Source organism: Chelmon rostratus, chromosome 3, assembly GCF_017976325.1.
Source record: "Chelmon rostratus isolate fCheRos1 chromosome 3, fCheRos1.pri, whole genome shotgun sequence".
Taxonomy (NCBI): Eukaryota; Metazoa; Chordata; class Actinopteri; order Chaetodontiformes; family Chaetodontidae; genus Chelmon; species Chelmon rostratus.
Genome location: NC_055660.1, coordinates 13973079 through 13995563, shown reverse-complemented (window position 1 = coordinate 13995563; position 22485 = coordinate 13973079). Strand labels below are relative to the sequence as shown.

The 22485-nt window shown below is 42.6% G+C and overlaps 1 protein-coding gene across 1 annotated transcript; it reads right to left on the bottom strand.

The window, feature by feature from the left end:
- Positions 1 to 586: 586 nt before the first annotated feature.
- On the bottom strand, positions 587 to 6697 carry LOC121604070 (dnaJ homolog subfamily A member 3, mitochondrial-like). Its single transcript, XM_041933470.1, has 12 exons — positions 6493 to 6697; positions 4994 to 5130; positions 4756 to 4839; positions 3978 to 4187; positions 3634 to 3786; positions 3372 to 3519; positions 2700 to 2764; positions 2479 to 2607; positions 2098 to 2213; positions 1889 to 1983; positions 1609 to 1744; positions 587 to 1301 (listed from the first exon to the last, which is right to left on the bottom strand). The coding sequence occupies exons 1-11, from the start codon at positions 6695 to 6697 to the stop codon at positions 1623 to 1625; spliced, it is 1464 nt and encodes a 487-aa protein (XP_041789404.1). The 3' UTR covers positions 587 to 1301; positions 1609 to 1622.
- Positions 6698 to 22485: the final 15788 nt, after the last annotated feature.

Sequence of the window (22485 nt, the reverse complement as noted above, 5' to 3'; positions counted from 1 at the left end):
TGGATTGGGTATGAGATAAAACTATGCAATTCTCAAATTTCAGCAAAAATATTCGCCAGAGTTATTGTTTTGGTGTCAAGTAGCATAAAGGTTATTTCTGATCTTTCAGCACTGGGCTGACAAACAGAGTGACCCACATTGCTTTCTAGCATTTAGACACCACATTAAGGACAACAGATTGTGGGGATGTATGCAAAAAAAGACACCGACCGGCTCCACATGCAACTATGACTTCATTCTGAGCCATAACTCTTCCCTGAAAGGAACCACAAGTCCAGTATGAGAAGAACTGACCACTTTGAGCCTGAGCACAGTTGGAAAACCCCCGGTGAAGCCGCGTTCTCAATGACCCTCAAAAAGCTTCTGTTCAGATGCTGCACGCAGTGATGAAGTGGGTGACTGAAAACACCCACCAGTCGGAGGGCTGGAGCATTGATGTGTGGGGCTGAACAGCGGGAAAATGACTCACACCGCCATCTACTGTTGACTTGTAGTACTGCAAAAGAAATATTAAAGCTTAGTTTTTAAATGAATCTGAAATGAATAAAGGAAAAAAGTCATTTTCAAGTTTTTCACATTTTATTTCATTGTGCATTTGCACAGTTTTGTTGCCACACAGAGATACAACAAATCATCCCATCCCATTTCCTTTCTCTACCCCTTTTTATTACATGATATATGATATATATCCTCCCAACACATTTCACAGTTGCATGTTTTTTGGAAGTTTTAACTTCAGTGAGCATTAGGATTGAACTAAAAAACAAAACTTTCTGCATGAGTTGCAAAGAGACTGCACACTGAAAGGTACTGGTCATAGCAGCATCCAATTCAGATGAGAGTGTGACCGTGCAGGAAATGTCGGTGTTAAGTTCAGTTTCTGGTCATCCTCTTGTAATTTGTTAAGTTTTTGTCTGCCATTTTTGTGGCTCATCTTTCTTAGTTTTCTTAAATAAAGTTAATGTCTGCAGAGCAATGAGAATTGCAGCTTCAAACTTAGCACACTGGGAGGAGAGTTAGACCACAATAGTCCTCTGTTGTCCCCATCTTGTTCCTCTTCCAGCGGTTCTTGAGTTTCTCAGCTCAGCACCTGACTGTGGTGACGGGCCAGTGGGTGTGTGGGTGGACCTGGCGTCGACTTGACCTTTTTGCCAGCCGCAGCTTCATCAATGTGCGACTGTGTCAAAACAAATACCGCTCTTCCTCTCTCTTCCTCCTCTTTGCTCAACCCCAAAAGTAGAAGGAGACAGCGTGGAGGCCCAGTGAGTGGATTTCTTCTCTTCCTTCAGCATGTTTTCTATCTGGAGATGGAAGAAAGCAAGTTAAACATCTGACATAAAACAGGAGCTGATTCTCCAGAGGGGCCATAGCCAAGATTAAAATAAAAAATAAATAAATAAAGAAAAAATTAAAAAAAACTGAGGTCAAGAGTGCAAAGTGACTATCCAGCAAATAACAGTAAAATCTTACTTTTTCCTCATTAAAACAGTCCAGTTTAAGGATTTTGACTCTTGATGTAACTGCAGAATTTGCTGTTTGTGAATGTTATGTTTATATCAGAGTAGCAGGGAAGAAGTCAGAGGGTCTGTGACTGTTTGAAGCTCCCACCTGCAGCTAGAGTATCAGCTAAACAACTTCTTTAGTTTCGAGAAGAAGCCTCCTTCTTCCTGCTGCTGCTGCTTCTCCTGGGCCTCCTCTGTGCTGTTCGACTTTGAACCAGAACCTGAAGTGCTGCTGCCCCCTCCTGGACACAAACACACACTGCATAAGCTCAACTACTAACACCGCTGCAGTGCAGAGGGACTGATCATGGGCTATCTGTGTGGACTCTATGTGTCTCTCTGCACGCTAGGGTGGAGTGATGTATTAACTGAATGGTGGAGTTGACCTGCAGCAGGAACGACACCGTTGACAGTCCCCTGAACATCCGTCTCATCTTCAGCATACGTCAGCAACAGAGAGCGCTGCTTACGAGTCAATTTCCTGCAGGGAAAGAGACCAGATGTGTAATTTTTCAAATACAAGGAAAAAGAAAGAATGTACAAAAACATCTGTGGTCTGACATACATAGGAACATAATATCTACGTGGGTCTTACTTTGGCACTCTGATCTTGATGTGAACGTAGTGATCTCCATAGCTGTAGCTGTTCATCTTCCGAATGCCTTTCCCCTGCAGCCGGATCACCTGATCAGCCTGGCAGGCGGAAGGAATCTGAAAACACAGACGACTTTACAACAAACAGAAACTACTCCTGCAGTTATCTTGGTAAGGAAATGCATTTGGAGACAAAGAATCGTCTGGTAGAAACATCCAAAAAAAATCACATTAAGCAACAGCACTTCAAAACTGCAGTGCAGAACCAGACAGTGTGTGTGAGGTAGGCAAGATTCACTATTACTTTGAGTCGGAAGACCAGCCTAAAAATCAACATTAGCATCTACATTGTCCAAATCATGCAGCCTTCCCTTTTACTCACCACTATACTGATGGTATCATAGAGGCCCTGTGCTGTGGCTGTGCCCCCCAGGACGGCCTGAGCTATCGAGATGAACACGTCCGAGTGGATGTTTATTCCATTGCGCCTGAAAACTGGGCTTCTCTGGACCTGTACAGACATTTCAGATATAACACTTCAAACTCTGACACTACTCCAGCAACAATAACTCCCTAAATGCTTAAAGAATAAACGCAACTCACCCTGAATGTAATGAGGATTTCTCTGTTTCCAACTGACATGCGCACCGTCTGACCGTCTTCCACTCCTGTGAGAAAATGTCAAAAAAAAATTATACATTTAGCAAAAGCTGTATTTGTCATTATAAAACATTTTCCAAATTCAGGTCAACAGCAATTACAGCAGGTTTGTATAGACTCAAAATTTGGCACAAGACTAAATTTACTGAGATACAACCCTGATTCTGAGAAAGTTGGGATGCTAAAATAAAACACAGTGCGATAACTTGTTAATTCTTTTGTCAATTGAAAACAGTACAAAGACAATACATTTATTTTTTTTCATCAACTTGATTGATTTTTGTAAATATCTACTTATTCTGAATTTGATGCAGCAACACGTTTCAAACAAGTTGGGACAGGAGCAACAAAAGACTGGAAAAATGTGGAATGCTCCAAAAACACCTGTTTGGATCATTCCACAGGTAAACAGGTTGATTGGTAACAGGTGATAGTATCATGATTGGGTATGAGCATCCTGGAAAGGCTCAGTCGTTCACAAGCAAGGATGGAGCGAGGTCACCACTTTGTGAACACATGACTGTATAAAGGAGATTAATACCAGTTCTGCTGAGAATCTATGCATTGTTCCTTTTCAACAGATGTGTGGATTGTCTCCACTTTGTGAGGACCTACCAGCAGGTACTGGTACGGTGACCGTCTGCCTCCTCTTGGTCTGGCCTGAACCTCGGCACAGTGTGCAGGGCGTGATTATGATTGATCCCTTCCCACCGCAGCGTCGACAGGTGGTGCGCATCATGAAAGGACCAGTGTTGACTGACTCCTGCAGGGGGCGACACGGTCAGTAATGTGGCTGATGAGGTCTCAGTGAAAGAAGTCTGAAGAGCTTGAAGATAGCTCCACAAGCTAAACAGCGCTGCTAACTACTGACACTCACCATGCCAGTGCCATTGCAGTAGTGACAGTGAGACACCTTGGTGCCCGGCTCGCTGCCCTTTCCATCACACCTCGGGCAGGCGTCATCAATGTTCACACTCAACTCCTTACTCGCGCCCTTTGCTGCCTCTGAAAACGTGAGCTCCATCACAAACTGTGGAAAGACAGGAGGCAGTGATATACATCTTGATATGACAATACCATATCAGTGGCTTTAATGCATGTACGTTTAACTAATTCTAAACGATAAAAAGGGTTGCACTGCAAATTAAAACCTACATGTAAAAGGATGATTTAACGTGCAATATCAAAACTAGTTGATGCTACAGTAATGGGAGCTCTGACCTCCGGCCTTTGTTCAAACATGTTGTGGATGTCTCCGAAGCCCATTCCTCCAGTAAACTCTCCGAAGATCTTCCTGAAGAGCTCCTCTGGGTCTAAGCTGGTGCCCCCGGCCCTGTAGTACTGCTGCTGGCTCGCCCTAGCACGGTTTGGGTCGAAGCCTGCCGCTCCGTATGTGTCATACTGCTTCCTCTTCACCTCGTCACTCAGCACCTTCACACACAAAACAGCAGAGCAGGGAAACTCTGGGTACTACTACTTCACCTGCACTTTTACATAACTGGGGAGGGAACTAAATTATATTTGCACCTATATGTTTAATCAGGCTGATTTCCTGTATTTTGCGATAACCGGCAACTAGCTGATGTCTGCGGTCATGAGGTTGATCAAACAAAAAAATCTGCTGACACGTCAGAGACAGTGCACATTTTTTATTTTTAAATGTTTTTCTGTGCTCAGGTGAAAAATACATTAGTGTTAAATAACACTATACACCTAGAGGCTGGGTGCTACTGTGTGCATTATTTATCTTACACTGTGCACTGAAACTGTTTTTTTTTTTTTTTCTTCATATTTCCGAAATTTTGTTTATTGATTGATGGACTGCATACAGAGACTATGCAGAGAATAACTTGAGTGTTAAATAATTGTTCATTTAAGTTCAATTGTGTCCCTTTTGTTATCATTATTATTACACTGTTGGTTAACTCTAAATATCGGCATTAGGCCTTTGAAAAACCCACATCGGTCGACCACTACTTTCATGTAACTGGTTTTGTACCTCATAGGCTTCAGCCAGCTTGGCAAATTTCTCTTTGGCCTCTGGGTCATCGGGGTTGGTGTCCGGGTGGTACTTCTTTGCCAGCTGGAGAGAGACAAAAAGTAGGAGAAAGGTGAGGGCAGAGGATGAGAATGCATCAGATTTAATGGGATCCAAACAAACTCAAGGTTCCTAACACTCCAGGTATTTGAGCTGCAGATATTTTCACCACAGTGTGACAGCAAAGCCTGTCTCTGACCTGGTAGTACGCTTTCTTGATGTCCCTCTGTGAGGCAGTGCGGGAGACACCCAAGACTTCATAGAAGTCCTGCTTGTTTGCAAAGCTGCTGCTGGTGTGAAAGAAGTGACCGGCAGTGACATGGGGACATCTTGTGCCTGCAGAGAAAAGGACTTTTTAATATAGAGTACTACTCTATATTCAGATGCTGATGAGGTATCTACAGTATTTAATAATGAGGAGTATTTTTGTGCACAGACCAGGAAAAAGAAGCACAGCTGTTGATCATAGCAGTAAATCACAGACAAAGTCCAACATTTTTGCATTTCAGCACATTATTTATGAAATGCTCATAACAGTCCAGCAAGGAACATAAAATTACTTCAAGGTTTCTGACTGTGCTCCTATCAGCAGACAATGTAAATACTAAATAATAACATAAAACTCACTGCACAACTGTACCATGCAGTCTCACAACACTTTGTTTAGTGCCAGAACTTCAGAATTGTACAATTTGTTTAGGATATTTACACCCTGAAAGCACATTCATTCAAGAATATTCTTATGATATATGATGAAATACTGGCGTCACTTCATGCTTGTCAAACTATGCAGGATGGAAACTGACAGGGATACATTTCTGTAGTCAAACGTGGAAAGTAACAAAGTACAATTACTCGAGTAATGTGCTAAAGAACAATTCTGAGGTACTTGTACTTGAGTATTTCCATTTTCTGCCTGTCTATTCTTTAACTCTGCTGTATTTCAGAGGCAAACATTGTAATTTTTACTCCACCACATTAATTTAATATCTCAAGCTACTACAAAATATAATTGACAAATAAATAGTGAAGTAATGATACAGACTAAAATAAAACTGATCCCCAAGAAACCCAGCAGATTAAGTATGTACAGTTATTAAAATTAACTCAGCTTCAACATTAAAGTGATGCACAAATTAATGCAGAAATAATTATAATCCAGTAGTATTATGTGTAGTATTCTGAAATTGGCCATTCTGCATAATGATTGCTTTTACTTTTGGTACTTATATTATTAAATACTTTTGCACTTGTACTTTAGTTTAAACCGAATTGAACGTATATAAAAATTAATATGAACCCAGGACTTTTACATGCAATTGAGCATTACTGCCACAATGTCTGTGTTTCTCTTTCACCTCTGCCTGTAACACATTAAAAACTTATCTATGAGCTGCATGTGGTGTGTTTACTGTCCCGGCAGTGACAACATGACCATTGAAAACAAAATGATGTTGCTACAAAGTTAATAGAGTTCAGTTACATCATAGTCAGTTAACAGAGAAGTTACATCATACACAGACCAGGGCTAACCGGCCTCGGAGGACTACAGCAGCCTTTAGCCGGTTGTACACTGTAACGCTGCACACCACAAAGCCTGGACGACGGCATGACTGTCGGCATGATGAATAGTAACAGAAGACTGCTAAACTAAGACACTCTTGGGATGTTGAGCTAACAGTTAGCTTGCTATCTCACCTGTCAGTCCCTTCAATGTCACGACATTTCGGTGCGTCCAGCAGCTAAAGCTAACTGCTATCCCACCCCGGTGCGTCTGCAATATCGTCGCTGAAACGACTCCTGTCGGTCTGGCAGATACATTCAGAAAACGACCGCTACGTTGTCCAGAAGAAAATGATGCTGAGAACCAGCGTGTCGTAAACCGAGCAGCGGAGGACGCCATCTTCGCGTCACTACCGGTGTCAGCGCGTCGGCAGCGGTCTGCGCGTGCGCGGGGTTTAAACCTCGACCACATCAAAAAGGCAGTAATAGAAAGTAAATAACTACATTTATGGCTAGTAATACTCAGGTCTTTCAATTATGCGACTCGTGAGATCTATCTATCTCATTATCCAGAATTATCTACTTCAGAATAATGTATATTATTGTTTATTATTAATTATCGAACATCACTACATCACTCTAATGTTGCAGCTGGTAAATGAGGGGCTTCTATAATGCTGTCTTGTGAATCACCCCCCCTTAATTGTTGATTAAAAAGTAGCATAAAACTGTATAATAACCTCAAAATTGCACTGAAATGCAGTAGTTGAGTAGATCTCATTTGCTTTCCACCACTGACTTCATCATGTAACACTTCAGAGCGAAATATTAACAGCTGTTGTAACATGTTACTTAACACATTAAAGGCTATGTACACCCACACAGGTGTTAGGATGGGAGCTACATGATGGCAAACTCTTTGGACTTATCAGACTGATAAAGATGTGAGTTGTCCCACCCTAACAGCCTGCAAGATTTTATCTATGAAATATATGATAATTTTATAAAATGTGGTGCATTTTCATTGGTTTTAAGCAGCATTAATTGTTTTACTTTAATGCATCATTACTTACACCCCCACATGGAGGCCAAAGGTAAATCTAGATACAGAAGTGAGTCAAATGCATTTTGATTCCTGTCAGGACTTAAATAAAGTTTTGCTGCTACCATAAAGATGGATTTAATAAAAATAAACAGTAGATGGCGCCACAGAGCTGTGAGTAACAAACACTGCAGTTTGTTACACTAACTAACTGGATCAGGTTTTGAAACTGACCTGTATTTGCTAAGTGCTCATAAGTGATGATAAAATAATAACAAAAATAAAAATAACATATTCCAGGGATGACACGGTTCCCAGGCACAGCAGCAGTCAGACTCTTATCTAACGATCTGGGACATTAAGTTTTGTGTCCCAGGGTGAGGGTTCAGAGGTCACTGAAAGGGCGATGGGGCAAGAACAATGTTCCTCTGCATTGGTCAGGTGTCAAGACCGGGTCAGACATGTTTTTTTACAGCTTGGTGATTAAAAATCAAGTGAAATGCAGGGTTATGAGGCTTAGTTTCGAAAAGTTATATTGTCATATAATACTAGAAATCCACAACATGTTGTCTGCCAACACCAAGCACTAAAACACTGTCCGCTGGCATGACAGGGGGATGGTATAAGAGACCGAGAGAGATCAGGATTTTCATGTCTAGCGTTATGTCAGGGTTTTTTTCTGAGGCGACCATGTTGAATGGCTGTCAGTGTGTGTGTGTGTGTTTGTGTGACCTGATGAAAGAGAAGCTCATGCTCCTTTTCATTTTCCCTCCTTCTTCCCGCCATCTCACTCTCATTCCCCGTCGTCTCCAAGGCGACCTGCAAAACAGCGTCCCAGCTGTGCACGGCTGTGTGGAATGTATAACCGGAGGAGGCTGACATTTGCCACTCAGTAATGTAAATATCACTGAGAGCAGCGATTCTTATCTCAATAAAGATGCTCTGACGTCCAGCATCTTACTAGTTGATATTCACACATATGAAGATGTGTGCATGTGGCTGTTGACTGGCCAAATATGCTGATTGAAGAGTTTCATCACGTGTGACTGAATAGTTTGAGCCACTGGTCATTCTTAGCTTTTTAATCTCTCTGGCTATGGAGATGGAGGGTCTGGGGTCAAGTCATCTGAGCAGTGGGAGGTGGGGCAGGGGTGTCAATCTTCACTTACGCTCCTGCCCCACACACACACACACACAAGAGCCCGTGGTGTTGCAGTGAAGCGCCGGCTTCAAAGCAGCAGTGCTTAGTACAAGCCTGTGGTTGTAATTAGTGCGCTGGGTTCATGAAGGATGGTAATAGAGCCCCATACATCACCCTCGCTGTCAGGCAACCGGCTCGGCTGCTTCATACCACGGGCTGAAACGCAGACACATGGGGAAAAACAACACGGCTGACCCAGATTGCTCCTGTGCAGCTCAAACACATGCAGAGTTGCGGGAGAAAGTTTCCCCTTTTTGCAGCATGAGCCACACGTGCCAAAATCTCACGTGCATTACAGTTACATTATACTGCATCCACTGAGAATTCTCCACTCTGATTGGCTGGCAAGTGTGCATTTAGTAGCCATACAGTATGACTGGACACCTGTGACACAGCTACATGTTTGCTGTTCTGTAACAAAGGACCAGTGTTAAACTCTATAGATCACAACAGTGAGCTGTGTAACCAATACGTTTGTTAAATATTCTCCTGTAACAATCCTGTAAGTTCATGTTTCAGGGTGCAAAATGAACAAAGATTCCTGTGCTGGTAAATGTTGACTTCAACTTTAAAGTGGCACTCCGTGCTATACTCTCTGCATGAGGTTTATCAAGTCTGAGACGATGATTACGTCATCTGGGTTTTCTCAGGTTGGAGAAGTTTAGACTTTTTTTCTTACAAGCCCTTTGTTAATAACTGAGGACGTGGGTAATAAAGATGGGCTTTTTGCAAGCAGGAGACCTAATGAATGATACTAACATCTAACGACTTTGGATGACTTTGGATCCAGTGTTTTTGGAGGGAACCTTTCACACAGGAATTAAGCAGGACACTTTAAACTGCCTCTGTGCTTGTAAGGTGCTGTGAAAATATACTGGCCTTGTCTTGTGTCTGGTGCTGTTAAAGTCTGGGTGATTTTTATAGGAACCTTTGTCTTTATCTCTTGTGCCAATAGTCTATATGTGATGTCTTATGTGCAGACAGTGCAAACAAAAAATACATCCTGTCACCTGAATTTCCCTGCAGCCCTCCATCCCACCCACCCTGCGCCGATCCTTTCTCCTCCTGGTTGTTTTGACGGGAGAGGCGGGACTCTGTGATGTCCCATCCTCTCCCCCGCATTCACTGGCATTTCCATGTGACCAGTAACCATCCAGGAGATGCAACCAGAGCAGAGCCTGAACATCTCACATTCATCTTTCAGAAACACACAGCTGCTGCTATCGCTGGAGGGCAGAGCGTGTATCAACAGCAAGAGAAGTGAAACCACGTCCAGCCTGACACTCCCCTCTGTTATGGAGATGCTGCTGCTGTTATGGTTACAGACTGTGCTACTGAATTACTGAATGGTCTCACAGTGTCTGTCGCTGTGTTTGTGTGTGCGTCTTTTCCCCTGCAGCCAATATGTGGCATCTACTCGAGTAGTGAAGGTCAGAAAAATGACCTCTAACAAAAGCAACGGTGCACAGGGAGACTGCAAATCAATTATTGATATTCAAATGTTGTGCAGTACCACATATTTCATATTGCATAGCTTTTTAAATATTTTATTATAATTATTATTATTAATAATAATACTGTGCAATAGTGTAAATGCTGTAATTACTTTATCCGTACCCACCATGTGTGTCTGATGTGTCTGTTCACAGTGTCAGGTCTTGTCGTGCACTTCCTGTGTCTTATTGTGAAACCCTAACTCTCCTCTCGTTCCAGACCCTGACTTCCTGATGTGTTTCCCGCCTGTCTGATTGTCTGCCCCGCCCTGATTGTCTCCACCTGTTCATTGTCACCTCTTGTATATATAGTTGCGTCTCCCTTTGTCCTGTGCCAGATTGTCTGTACGTCTTGTGCTCCTAGTATCTCGTCTTGCTACCAGTCCTGATAATCATGCCTCTGTTTTTGTATTTTGATTACCTTGTGTCCTTAGTTTGCATTTTTGAAATCCTTAGCGTCTTTTGTTGTATTTTTGAAACTACCTCTGTGTCCTTTGTTTGCCTGTAAAGCCTTTTTCCTTTTTGTAAATAAGCCAGCCTTCGTGCCCGCTTTTTGTTGGAATTGTTTGTGTCCTACATTTGAGTCCTGACTCCTTCGAGCCCCTTTCAGTGTGCAATTTCCACCATGTGCCATTTTGTGCTAAAACTGTGAAATCCTATAGAATTTTGGCAGTATATTTTTATGGCAATATCTATTTTTTGCATATTTTTTTTATAAAATCCTTTGTATAAAATGTACATATACATATAGTCAGCATTTGTTTGTATTTTGTATTTCTTTATTCTGTTGCTATTTTTTTTTCCCAACTGCCATTACCTGCTGCTTGTAATACCCAAATTTCCCCGGCTGGTGGTTAATGAAGTCTTATCTTATTTTTAGCAGTTCATCTGGTTAAAGCCATTTTCCTTCTTTTTATTTATTTTTTTTCCACTTTGTTTGGAATCACATAACAGCAGATTTTCCACTTCTTCAAAAAAGCCAGTGTAACATTCAGTCTTTTGCTCTTTTTCCGCCACATTTTCGTTTATAATATCCTCGCACAAACTCCTCACATTTATTGATTTTCTGGCCACATGGGGGCAGCACAGTAAGATGTAAACACAGCATGGACATGTCCTCACCTAATAAAGCTGATATGGAGGGCATGCTGGCAAACAGCTGTCTATTTACACATCCAGCAAACATGGAACAACATTAGTGTTCATTTGGACTTTGTGTCCTCTTGGCAGTTTGTCTGAATGCTGTTGGTGCGTTTTCCCCTTCTTCTCTGGTTAGTATCAAACTCTGTCACTTCAAGCCTGCAGGAGATAAGAGTTTGATACATTAATTATGTGTTATAATTTTCTGTCAACATGTTGCATATTAAGTGTTGGATGAGATATTGCTTGTAGGTGGTCCCCTCTGTTATTAGATAACATGTACGCTAATATGAGTCCAGTTCCTCTGGGAGTACTTGCATTACACTGCCCTGTTCCAGCCCTCAGTCTCTCCCTTAATCGCATCATTTTCATCCGGCTGCCTAAGCCAAGCGTAAAATGCCAATCAACCAGCGGTGACCTCATGTGTTGAATCAGAACATCAGGTTGCAGGACGTGTGGAACCCGAGCATGAGAAAGCCAACACGCTGTGAAAAATCGGGGCTTATATACATGGCTTAGGGTTGATGTTTTGTCCTCTGTCGATGTGGTTGCTATGAATGATGGAGTTGCTCCAGCAGTTTTTGGAACAACAGCAAATGATGATGCTGTTAGCTGTGGCTGTTGGCTCTCACCCCTGTTTTTCACTCAGGATTTGAAGCCTTGAGGTTGCAGGTCAATGGCTGTTAAGGACTGAAAGCTTGAGATAGTAAGTGTCTAGCGAAATAGTCTGAAAATACAGTGTATGTCTGACACAGAAATGATAGCTACACATGTGATTCGAATGCTTAATCTAGGCATTTCCATGAGGATTTGAAATTTAGTGTCACTGAGAGTGTAAACACTTTAAACTGTGAACCAGGAAGGAGGGATGCTCAGAATTTTGGGCATATTTAAAAACTAATAACAGCAATTTAAATCTCTGTGAGCCCGTTGTTGTTCATACTGTGCAGCCAAACACACAGAACTTTATTTTATAAGCTAGTTAAGAGCCCAAAATTCCCAAAGATACAAAATCAGCTTTAAAAAACATGAAGTGCTTGTTTGCAGTGTTTCTCTCAGTGTGAACATCACGTAGCATCTAGCATTGTCAGATGCATGTGTGTGTTTAAAGGTCTAGTGTGTTGAATTCAGAGCATCTATTGGCAGAAATGGAATATAGTATTCATAATTATGTTTTCATTAGTGTATAATCACCTGAAGATAAGAATAGTTGTGTTTTTGTTTCCTTACAATGAGCTCTTTATATCTACAGAGAGAGCAGGTCCTCTTAAACGGAGTGTTGTACTGTACAACCTCACCACTAGATGCCACTAAATCCCACACACTGGTGCTTAGATCTTCTACAAGTGTGTCTGCCACTGCCATGGGTAAAGACATGTTGAAGTCGTGTAGTGTGAACACACATTCAAATTAAAAATGTGTCGCAGCTCTTCTACAGTGCACCAGATGTTTTAGGTTATCTTGTCTTCATCGGGGCAGGTTACGAAGGCAAGAACACGTTGGTGTGCTGGAGGAAAGTTGTGCCACACGCTTTCATTTTGATGGACCTGCATTGAAGGCACAAAACTCTTCAAAGTGTGCAAAAGGAGCCGCCCTGATTGGTTTGGTAGGTTTCCACTGCCCCATGTGCTGTTTTAACACTCAACTATCTGGCCAGGTTCTGTGATGACGTCTAGGATATTAGCAACACTGCTTTACCACGTGGAAAACAGTGAAATCATGAGTGAGGTCTGATTTTCACACAGGCTCTGAGGAAGTCCTCTCTCGAGCTGCATGTTTGCTCTGCTGTCTCTTTTATATCCATTGTTAAAGCTGCAGTGTAGCTGCCTCATTGAGAATGGCACTAAAAGAAAATAGATTATATAACACTGCGGCCACTCGTCTGCTCCTTCCTCAGCATATTCACTGAGTGCAGCAGAGAGAAAGGCGGCCTTTGTGTGGTTATATTAAGTCACTAATCTGCAGAGTCAACAGACAGAGGGTTTCTCTGCCCCTGCGGTTCTGTGGCAGCAGCCCTGTTTGGGTGATGGCTGCCATGGGGCTGCTCGTAAATGTCTTTGTGGTTTCCTCTAATTCTCTTCTTCCCGAGCCTGAATGTGTGTGTGTGTTTGTGTGTGCATGTGTGTGTGTGTGTGTGTGTGTTTGTGTGTGCGCGTAACTGATGGATATCTGCTGCTTCAAATGAGAGGGTCTCTTCAGTGTGGTGGGACTTTGGGGTTTTGGCCCAGAGCAAATTATTGCCACCAATACACTGAGGCAGTATTGCTTTTTCACTGAAAACAGCTGCAGATGAAAATGACTGATGATAGCGGTGAGAATGAACAAAACAGTGAGGAACAATGAGTTGAAAGATGCTGCAAACCTCCGTGGAGCTGACGAGGACTGTGCTAATTCTGTGTGAGCTCGTACAAGTGACACCTTTCGTTTACAAGTGTTTCATTGTTAATGGCAAACATTTATTATTTGCCATATTTTCTTGTATTTACATAACATAAAAAGGTTGCCACTGAATATAATCTGCCGGGTTCAAGGAGTGTGTTAATGAATCTTGCTCGATACTGACTATTTTCTGTAAATATGATTTTCCCTTAAATAAATACAGCTCATAGACTTCACTGAATGAGAATGTTTGTGAGGTTTTTATGGAAAATCATTATCTCTTTGCTGAACTGCAGCCCAGCTCCCTTCTTCGTTGTTTCTGTTTTTATCCCTCTATCACTGCACTAAACCTTATCCCTCCCTCAATCTCAGCCCTCGAGCCCTTTAAAGCGGTGCTGTGACGTCTTGCGGTCGATTGTTCAAAGCGTTTTGCCAGTTTGGCTTCCAGTTTGAGGAGAATTTTTTGTGGTTAGCCAATTGGTGGTTTCCACAGGGAATACATTTTCATATTAACTGATAAAAGCTCTCAACAAGCGGAACACACTGTGTTTTTTGTATTCTTTGCGTACGTGTGTGTTGCCTGTCAGTGTATGTTCATGCGTAAAGCAGATGCACGGCATGCGAAACCATGTGCAGATCTGGAACAGGCCACCCACTCAGAAACTGGGGACTGGGCCGTTCCCAGGACTCTTACCCAGGCCAAACTTATCCCGGCCAATTTGGACGGCTCCATCCTGGTCCTGGGAACATGCTGTACCTGCACTAATGAACACTAATGTGCTTTCTCAAGCTGTTTTTGCAAGGACTCCCAACAGCAGTTAGTTATGGACTTCATCAAATACTTTTTAAATGCTGTGTTCAGAAAAATCATGTTGGCACCATGTTTGTTTTCAGCACCAGCCTGCTTCATATTCATGCAGTTTCACATTATGGTGCTGCAGCACAGTCACTCCACACAGCCCTGCTGGGGTCTCTGTCCCTCTGTTCCCTCTCTCTCTTTCTATGTGTAAACTTTAGCCTCACAAAACACAATGTCCTAAAACTGCATTTAGGATACAAGGTAAGCCCCATGTGAGCATAAGGGAGATAAATGCAAGTATAGTATCCAGATAAAAAGCAGCAGTACATTTAAGTGACAGACATCATAAAGCTTCTTCTATTAGCTCAGAAATTAAAAAAAGATAAAGCTTCAAGGCTAAAATGACTTCAGTAGCCCACACACATGCAGCTACTCAAATGGCCATGTCAGACTTTTTTGACCCATTTTTTCCTGTTTTTTTTAATCTCTTAGTCTCTTTTTCAAGGTCAACATTGAAAAAGAATAACACAAAAACAAAACACAAAACAAACACAGTACAAGAAGAGTGAAAAAAACACACACTGCGCACTTCTTTGGAGTCAAAGGGCCGACTGTGCCAGCCCGGTCTGCTACAAATTATAGTTAAACACAACTAATATTCATTTATAATTACATTGTGCTGACAAACATAATTGCTGCCTGGATTATGTTCAGAGCCGTTCGTTTGAGTGAATGAAACACTACATTTACCTACCACACTGGAGATGCAGGGAGGTGGTTGGGGTGGATGGTCGAGGGTACAAATTACAGGGCTGCAACACCAGAATTCAGCATTTGCATCCAGACTGTGGTCAAGTTTAGGCAACAAAAGCACTTTGGTTAGGTTAGTGAAAGATCCCGATTACTGTGGACTTTTTCTGCATTAAAACAGAGCATGGTCTTTCCCTGACATTACAGAAGCACTGCTAACATGGAGGACAGAAAGAGGAATGATGATAATAATAAGCAGAAGAATGGATTATATTTGCATATCATAGTACTCAAAGCGATTTAGTGGAGCTGCAACCATGTGACTATGACCTGCTGGTTAGAAGCATTGCACCAAAGTAATCAAGCATTTCCTGTTAAACTGTGATCACACACCTAAACACCTGTTGTGCTGCTGTCAGGTGGACAGCTGGCACCTGACCAATCACGTATGCAAGCTGCAGTTTTCATGTCTCTGACTGCAGGTCTCTTCTGTTACTCAGGATACTTCTTCTCTTGCATGATTCCTATATTAGATATTCCACATCTCTAATCTTATTTTAGCAGAAGTGGCAGATTGCACTTATCTATGCATCTTTTAAATGGAAGGAACTGCAAAGTGCCCCCAAGCATCACTGCAAAGTTTTATTATCTGATGGGTTTTTTTTCTATTCTGTGCTTGTTTGTGGTTGTCTGTTCCTATTTGTGTTGTTTCTGTGTTGCATGCTGGTTATCCGACAATGGATGTTTCTTGTTCTCAGGTCGTAACAAACACATCTCAATCTTAACAAAAATTACAAAGAGTTTTGTAGAGTGTAATCCTGTTTTTATCTGATCTGGTTGCATACACGGATACCATCTGACCATCCATTTCCCAGGAAGTCTTGATCTGCCCCATCAGCCCCTAACAAAGAGTCACACCAAAGCCTGCAGCCTGGGGCCTCTGTGGTGCTTCATCACCTCAACCTGGTCCAGCCCGTCGTTTCTGCCCCCCCCCCCCCCCTTCCCTCAGGTGACAGTTGAACCATGCAGGGCAGCAGCCCACCTGAGTGCAGCCCCTGGCCTTTGGTCAATGACCGCCTCGTTGTTGACAGCGAGAGGTTACTCAGGTCATTTAAGACAAGAACAGAGCCTAAAAAGTGCACAAAAAAGTGAAAAACAAAGAGACAAATTGCAGCAAGGTTGAGGTATGCAACGTTCTCCGGGAATTAGCGTTCGCCTCTTCTTTTTCTGTTGTCCTCTCGCCTTCGGCTCTCAGGAGGGACCACCAGAGCTCCTTTTTATCTTTGGGAAATGTGTCCGACTTTGACAAGTTCACTTAAGCCTCAAAACGAATCGAGCGAGGCTCCATTAGCGAGGGATGAAAGATGCGTGGCGGAGGGGAGGAAGGTGGGAGGTTGAGAACACAAGACTTGGCAGGATGTTACTTTCTCTGAGCTGTTTTGTCAACAGGTGAAGACGTGATTGCACACTTGACTTGTGTTGTTCTTCTCGCTGCTCCCCGGCCACTGTGGAACGGAAATTTAAAGGAGCGAGAACGGGAGGTTGTCGAGCCGGCCGGTTGTGTGTTGATGTGACAACACTTTCCCCTGTCACTTTGAATTGTTTAGGTGACATCGTTCAAACAAACCCGCAATTCCTCCTGTTTGACCAAGGGTGAAAATGGGGAGAGATCAGCCCTTTATTTCCAGTTTTTAAACCAGGGTGTCAGAGCAAATCAAGGGCTTTTAAAACAATTAGAAACCTGTTTAAAACTGTCTTTATGTAGTAGTTTCACTACAGATGCTGCTAAATGAGGCTTTTTCACTCTTTCAAAGAACTAGCAAGTACAAAAACTGAAAGAGGGATGATTTTTGAACAATATTTGCTGTTTTTAAACGTGCATTTATTGCTTTTTTTTTGGCCACTCGGGGGCAGTGCAACAAGCTGCAAACATTACATTAAAAAGTCATCATCTTACAAAGCTGTTGGGCGAACAAACAACTGCATATTTGCTGCACAAATGCACAAGACAGAGCAACATCAGCATGCATCTGGCAAATGTAGCGCCAGTATTTTCTCTCCTTTTTGCACTGTTTTGGCCTTCATCCTGTCATTCGATTCATTTTTAATATAAAAATATTGATCCGAGCAGCTTTCTGTCAGCTTCTCACAGTATATTAGATCACAGCCTCCAATGTTCTCCACCTCCCTTCACCCATTTATGCATCTCTATGACATTTTTGACTTGATTGATTCAATGAAATCCTTCCAACTGGACTTCAGAGCACTAAATGAGATCTATGAATGACTTTCTATCAGCATGAGCTTTTTTGGAATAATTCACACATAAACACCGTTTTTGAATGTTGTGTTTATGGGAATTTTGGAAATGGAAACACCTTTGCTTGCTACTGGACTACGTTTGCCGGATTCTACCTCTGTGGTACCTGAGCCTCATGGCTGCTGACTGCTCAGACACTGGCTAGTCCCACGTCAGACGCCTTCTATTTCCAGCCAAGTTGCAATGAGTGTGTTCTTTACATTTTAAAGGTTTTTCAGGATGTTTTCATTCAACCACTGACGCCAGCAGACACGACTGCATGCGAACATGCAGCAAGCTGCAGCTACTGTTCTGTAAGCAGGTGAACTATTGAGCCCCTGCTCTAAATCAGCTTACCAGAGGAATGAAGAAGAAATTTTCCTCTAATGTAATGAAAAATAGCCTCAATAAATTCAAATTGTCGTGGCGCCCTTAAAATGGCAGCAGATGTGGGAAAGAGAGGAGGTCAAGAGGATATGAGAGGGGAATTAGGGGGAAGATAAAAAGATAAAGGGTCATTTTGAAAGAAGGAGAAGATACGAGGATCATGAGCTGAATGAATGTGAAGGAGGGGGAGAGAACCTCACAGCGGGGTGAGGTAGAAGACGATGAAGAGGACTGTAATCAGCTGACAATCTGTCAGCATTCAAGCCCTAAGACAAGGAAAGCATGTCTCCATTATAATAGAGAGAGAGAAAAGAAAATGTGCTGTCCTTTAATGACAATTTCAGATAGCATCCACCCTCCACACATGCTTCTCTTCACAGAGGTCAGAACCCAGGACTGACCGTATCAGCCATCATGATAGATGTGACAGCAGCTGCCCGCCTGCTCGCAGCTGGCATAAAACTTCCTTTCTGTGCCTGGACAGCGACTGATTTACCCTCACACCTGTGGGCCAACCTGCCACCTTCATGAGCATAGAGATGATCGGATCCCATGTTCAGAGGGTAAGATGACGTCCTTATAAAGCCACTGTGAGTCCGCAATAGGAAGGAGGCTGGGCTGCACTGATGAGTGGACCAAACATCTGCCTCTGACATGAGCGACTGCTGCTCGTTTCCCATTTCTTACCAGCGGCCAACACACTGACACATGACGCTGTGCTGCCAACAGAGGCATCAGATCAGAACACACTGGCTTGTCATTTTGGAGAACAATTACAATGCAAAAGTCCTGATCGACTGAAAAATAAAAGTACTCATTGTGCAGTAAAATGTTCCCTGTCAGTGCTGCACTGTTATATCTGATGTTAGTGGTTTAATATTACTGCTGATGTTTAAGATTAAGTCCTTTGAACAACTAGTTATGACTGATATAAAAGGGACTGTAAATACAGTTCCGGGACAAAACTTACGCTTGTCTTCATTTTCTGAGTCTCTACATAAATCATGAGCTTCAGAACTGTTCATTCTGCTGGGACTAAAATGCAGTTATAAAGTTTGTTTTACTGCATGAACAATTGCTGTAATGTAGAAGAGTTAGAGCTGCAGAATGTGAATGAAACCTGTCAGACAGTAGAAAATAGTATAGTGCAGAGTATTCTTTCCACTTGAAAAGTCCTCAAACAGAGTTAATGGCTTTAATGAAGTGCTGACTGGCTGCCCTGAAGTATTTTCTCTGTTAATAAAAACTACTTATCAACACTCTTCCCCTCCTGTTCCCCCTCTCTTCACTGTCCCTCTCTCCTCCTGCTCTCCTTCTCTTTACACCCGGCAGGCATGAACACACTTTATGACCATTCCTCAGAAGTCTCCCGGCCTTAATCCTCCCCGGGCTTAGGAGACAGAGAGACACTTTGCTCCTCACTTCCCTGCCGTTTGATCCCACATATTGTGCTCTTCTGGTCGGCAGGGAAGAAAAGGGCAGGGTGAGGGAGCAAGGTGGAGAAAGGAGGAGACGCAGGGCGGAGGGGACAGAGTACAAAGGAAAAAAAGAAGAGAGGGAGCATGCACTGTGCCAATATGAAAGCAAAACATAAATTCACCATTGCCAAGATGGATATCTTTTGTTTTTGAAGTCAGGGATGATTCGACTGAATCCCCGGATTGAAGTTTTGATGCTGTTATTATGTATCGCGTTGAGAGAGGGATGAAGAACAGAAGGAGAGGAGGAGGAGGGATGCATGATATGAATTCCTGTTGGGGAGGACAGCCATATCAAAGCCAGTGGGCAAATGTGATTTGTGGTGGAACCTGCGAAATGTTCATAAAGAATGATATCTCTGCATGAGAGAGGTAGCACTTTGATCTCAGTCAGGAGTGGCTGACATGATGCCCACAAGATGTTATAAATCAAAGAGGAGGGAAAGAGGGAGGCGGAAAGATTTAATATTTTCCTCCAAATGTTTTGATGTCTTTGTCTGGAGCGTGTTTGAAATTCTCTGGCCATCGCCTCATCATGCCGGGAGAGAAATGTGAAATATGACGGGAGAAGGGAAAGGACAGAGTCATGGTGAAAAACAAGCAGGAAGAACCCTGTGTCCTCATCTGTCATTTTCTTCTCTTTGTCCAGGAGGGACAATGCTGAGCCCCCTCGGGTGAGAGCATCTTGAAGGAATCCCGGTCCCTATGGAAGGCAAGCTGGCACCTGACGGCTGGACAAAGCCAGGGGTCGAGGGGTTGTAAGTCAAAGGTCACGAGGAGCGGAGGCCTGATGTGGAAGAAAGACCAGTGCATCACCTTGGAACATTCTGTCTCCTTCCTAATAACTGTCTGGCTCCTTGGGAGGCAGGAGAGCAGCTGTTTCTTTCTGTGTAGGGAAAAAGTTTGGCTGATTGATGAAGCCGACCTAAATGCTAACATCGCTCATAACGATAATGCTAACATGCTGATGTTTAGCAGACAGGCTGCATTTCCTACACAATGTGTCAATAACAGAAAAGACAAAATTCAGCATTCAGCATGCATGCATGCAAACGAACAAAGGACTGGACTGGGGGCCATCTTGGAAAAAAGTGACCTATGTGCTACAGTATGTTCATCATCTTCATCTTAGTTTTGGAAATATTATATATGCTAATTAGTGCTAAAGATAAAGCACAGCTGAGGCTGATGGGAAGTAGTTTTGCAGGTATTGGCCCAACACATTTTTTGACCTGATTATAGCAGCAGAGGAAAAGTTAGTGGATAATCAAAGTTATTAACTCATCCTAACATTCATTCATGTAAGTGTCTGCACCAAGTTTCATTGAAGTCCATCCAGTTTGAGTCCTGTCTCCTAGAAATCATGTTTATGTTCAAGTAATTATCAACAGCAAATACGATTTGAAGGAGACATAAGCCGACCTGGTAACCGCTGATTTCAAACACATATTTCAACCTGAGAACAGGCTGTTTTTGCAATGCACTGCCACTCAAGATTCAAGATTCAAGAGTCTTTATTGTCATTGCACATGTCAATGAAATTTTCATAATTTCATTGACATGTGCAATGACAATAAAGACACTCGTAGTGACTACACCATTATTCATCTTATTTCTGGTTATGTTTAGGCACTGACAGCTCTTGATTAATGTCAGGGAAAGATCCTGGTCTGTTTTAATACAGGAAAAGTCAGCAGCAATCTGGATCATTCCCTCACCTTAATTAACAAAAGTGCTTTTGTTGCCTAAACCTGACCACAGTCTGGATCCAAACCCTGGATTCTGGTCACAGTCCTGCACTCTGTACCCTCATCATCCAGCCCGACCACCTCCCTGTGCCTCCAGCTCGGGACATAAAATGTAGCGTTTCATTCACTCAAACAAACGTTGACTCTGAACGTAATAATTTTGGTTTGGGATTTTTTTTAAATAGAAAGCTATAGAATATGTCTTGTGCTCTAAATAGCCAGACTGGGGAGAAAACATAAACAAGAAATGCAGAGAGGAATGTGAACTTGATGATTCAGCCTAAAAAGCCAGATTAATGTCCAAACATCAGTTTTTCTGTTCTGAGACAACAGCTTGTGTCATTATTCAACATAATAAATCTGAACATGCATTTATTTATATTAATGTTATAACAGTAACGCAAATGCTCCAAACACGCAGACACTGAAAGCAACACGTGACTTTGCACGTGTGGGAAAGGTCCTTTGCGCTCCACATCCACTGAGTTGAAAAGGATTGTTTATGGGTAATAAAGAGAAAAGTCATTGTGGTCTTCGATGGGTCCCTGCGTGGCTTTCTCTCTGAAGTCAGACCCCCTTTATGCGGACTTGAATGAATTCTTTCATGTTGGTTGCATGTCCTCCACAGTCAACACAAGCTGCTGTTGTTGCAGGACATCTCACCCATCCTCCTGTAACACTCTCAAAAGTTCTGTACAGTACAGGTCTGTCTCAAGTGAGACCAACCAGGTTAAAGAAGAAGAAAAATTATTAACTTGCCTGTTAACGGTGTGGCAAATCATCAAACTATCAGACTGTAGAGTGGCTTAAAACTCTGCTGGTCAGTTCACTGAAGCATGAGCTTGTTCTCTTAATGTCCATTCATTAATAAAACCAGATTTACTATCGGCCCAGTGGCCCCCATCAACCCCTGCCTCTGCATCCACCTCTCTGTGAGCCCCCTTTTCCTCCGTCACCCTATTGATGTCTTTCTCTCTGTTCTCACCACTGAGTTTTAGTATCTACTCAGAGAGCTCATAATTCAAATGAGCTCAATTCAGAGGTGAAGAAAAAGCACTGAAGGCCGCTACCATACTGAGCCACAGCTTCATCTCAAAGGCAGACACTTTAACACAGTGTTGAGAGGACACTAAAACCTCAGGAGGATCTTTAGCATTAACAGAATATTACTAAAGTGAATGCAGAAGAGCTGTCAGTATGGACCAACCTAAACATTTCAACGAACAAACACTCATCCAAAAGATACCGGGCAACATTAGCATTCATTTTAAGTTGTGTTTTTGTCTGCCTGACAAATATTCACACTCCTTTTGGCTCTGTTTTGGTCTCCACCAACTCCTGAGGGAACTATCCCTCTCTAAGGTTAACCAGCTAGCCGCTAACTTTGTTTGTCTGCCGCTGGGTTCTGGACCGGTAGCATACTGTGGCTTTTTAGAGTGGCTTTTGCTGAAATCACCTGCATGAATGGCTGG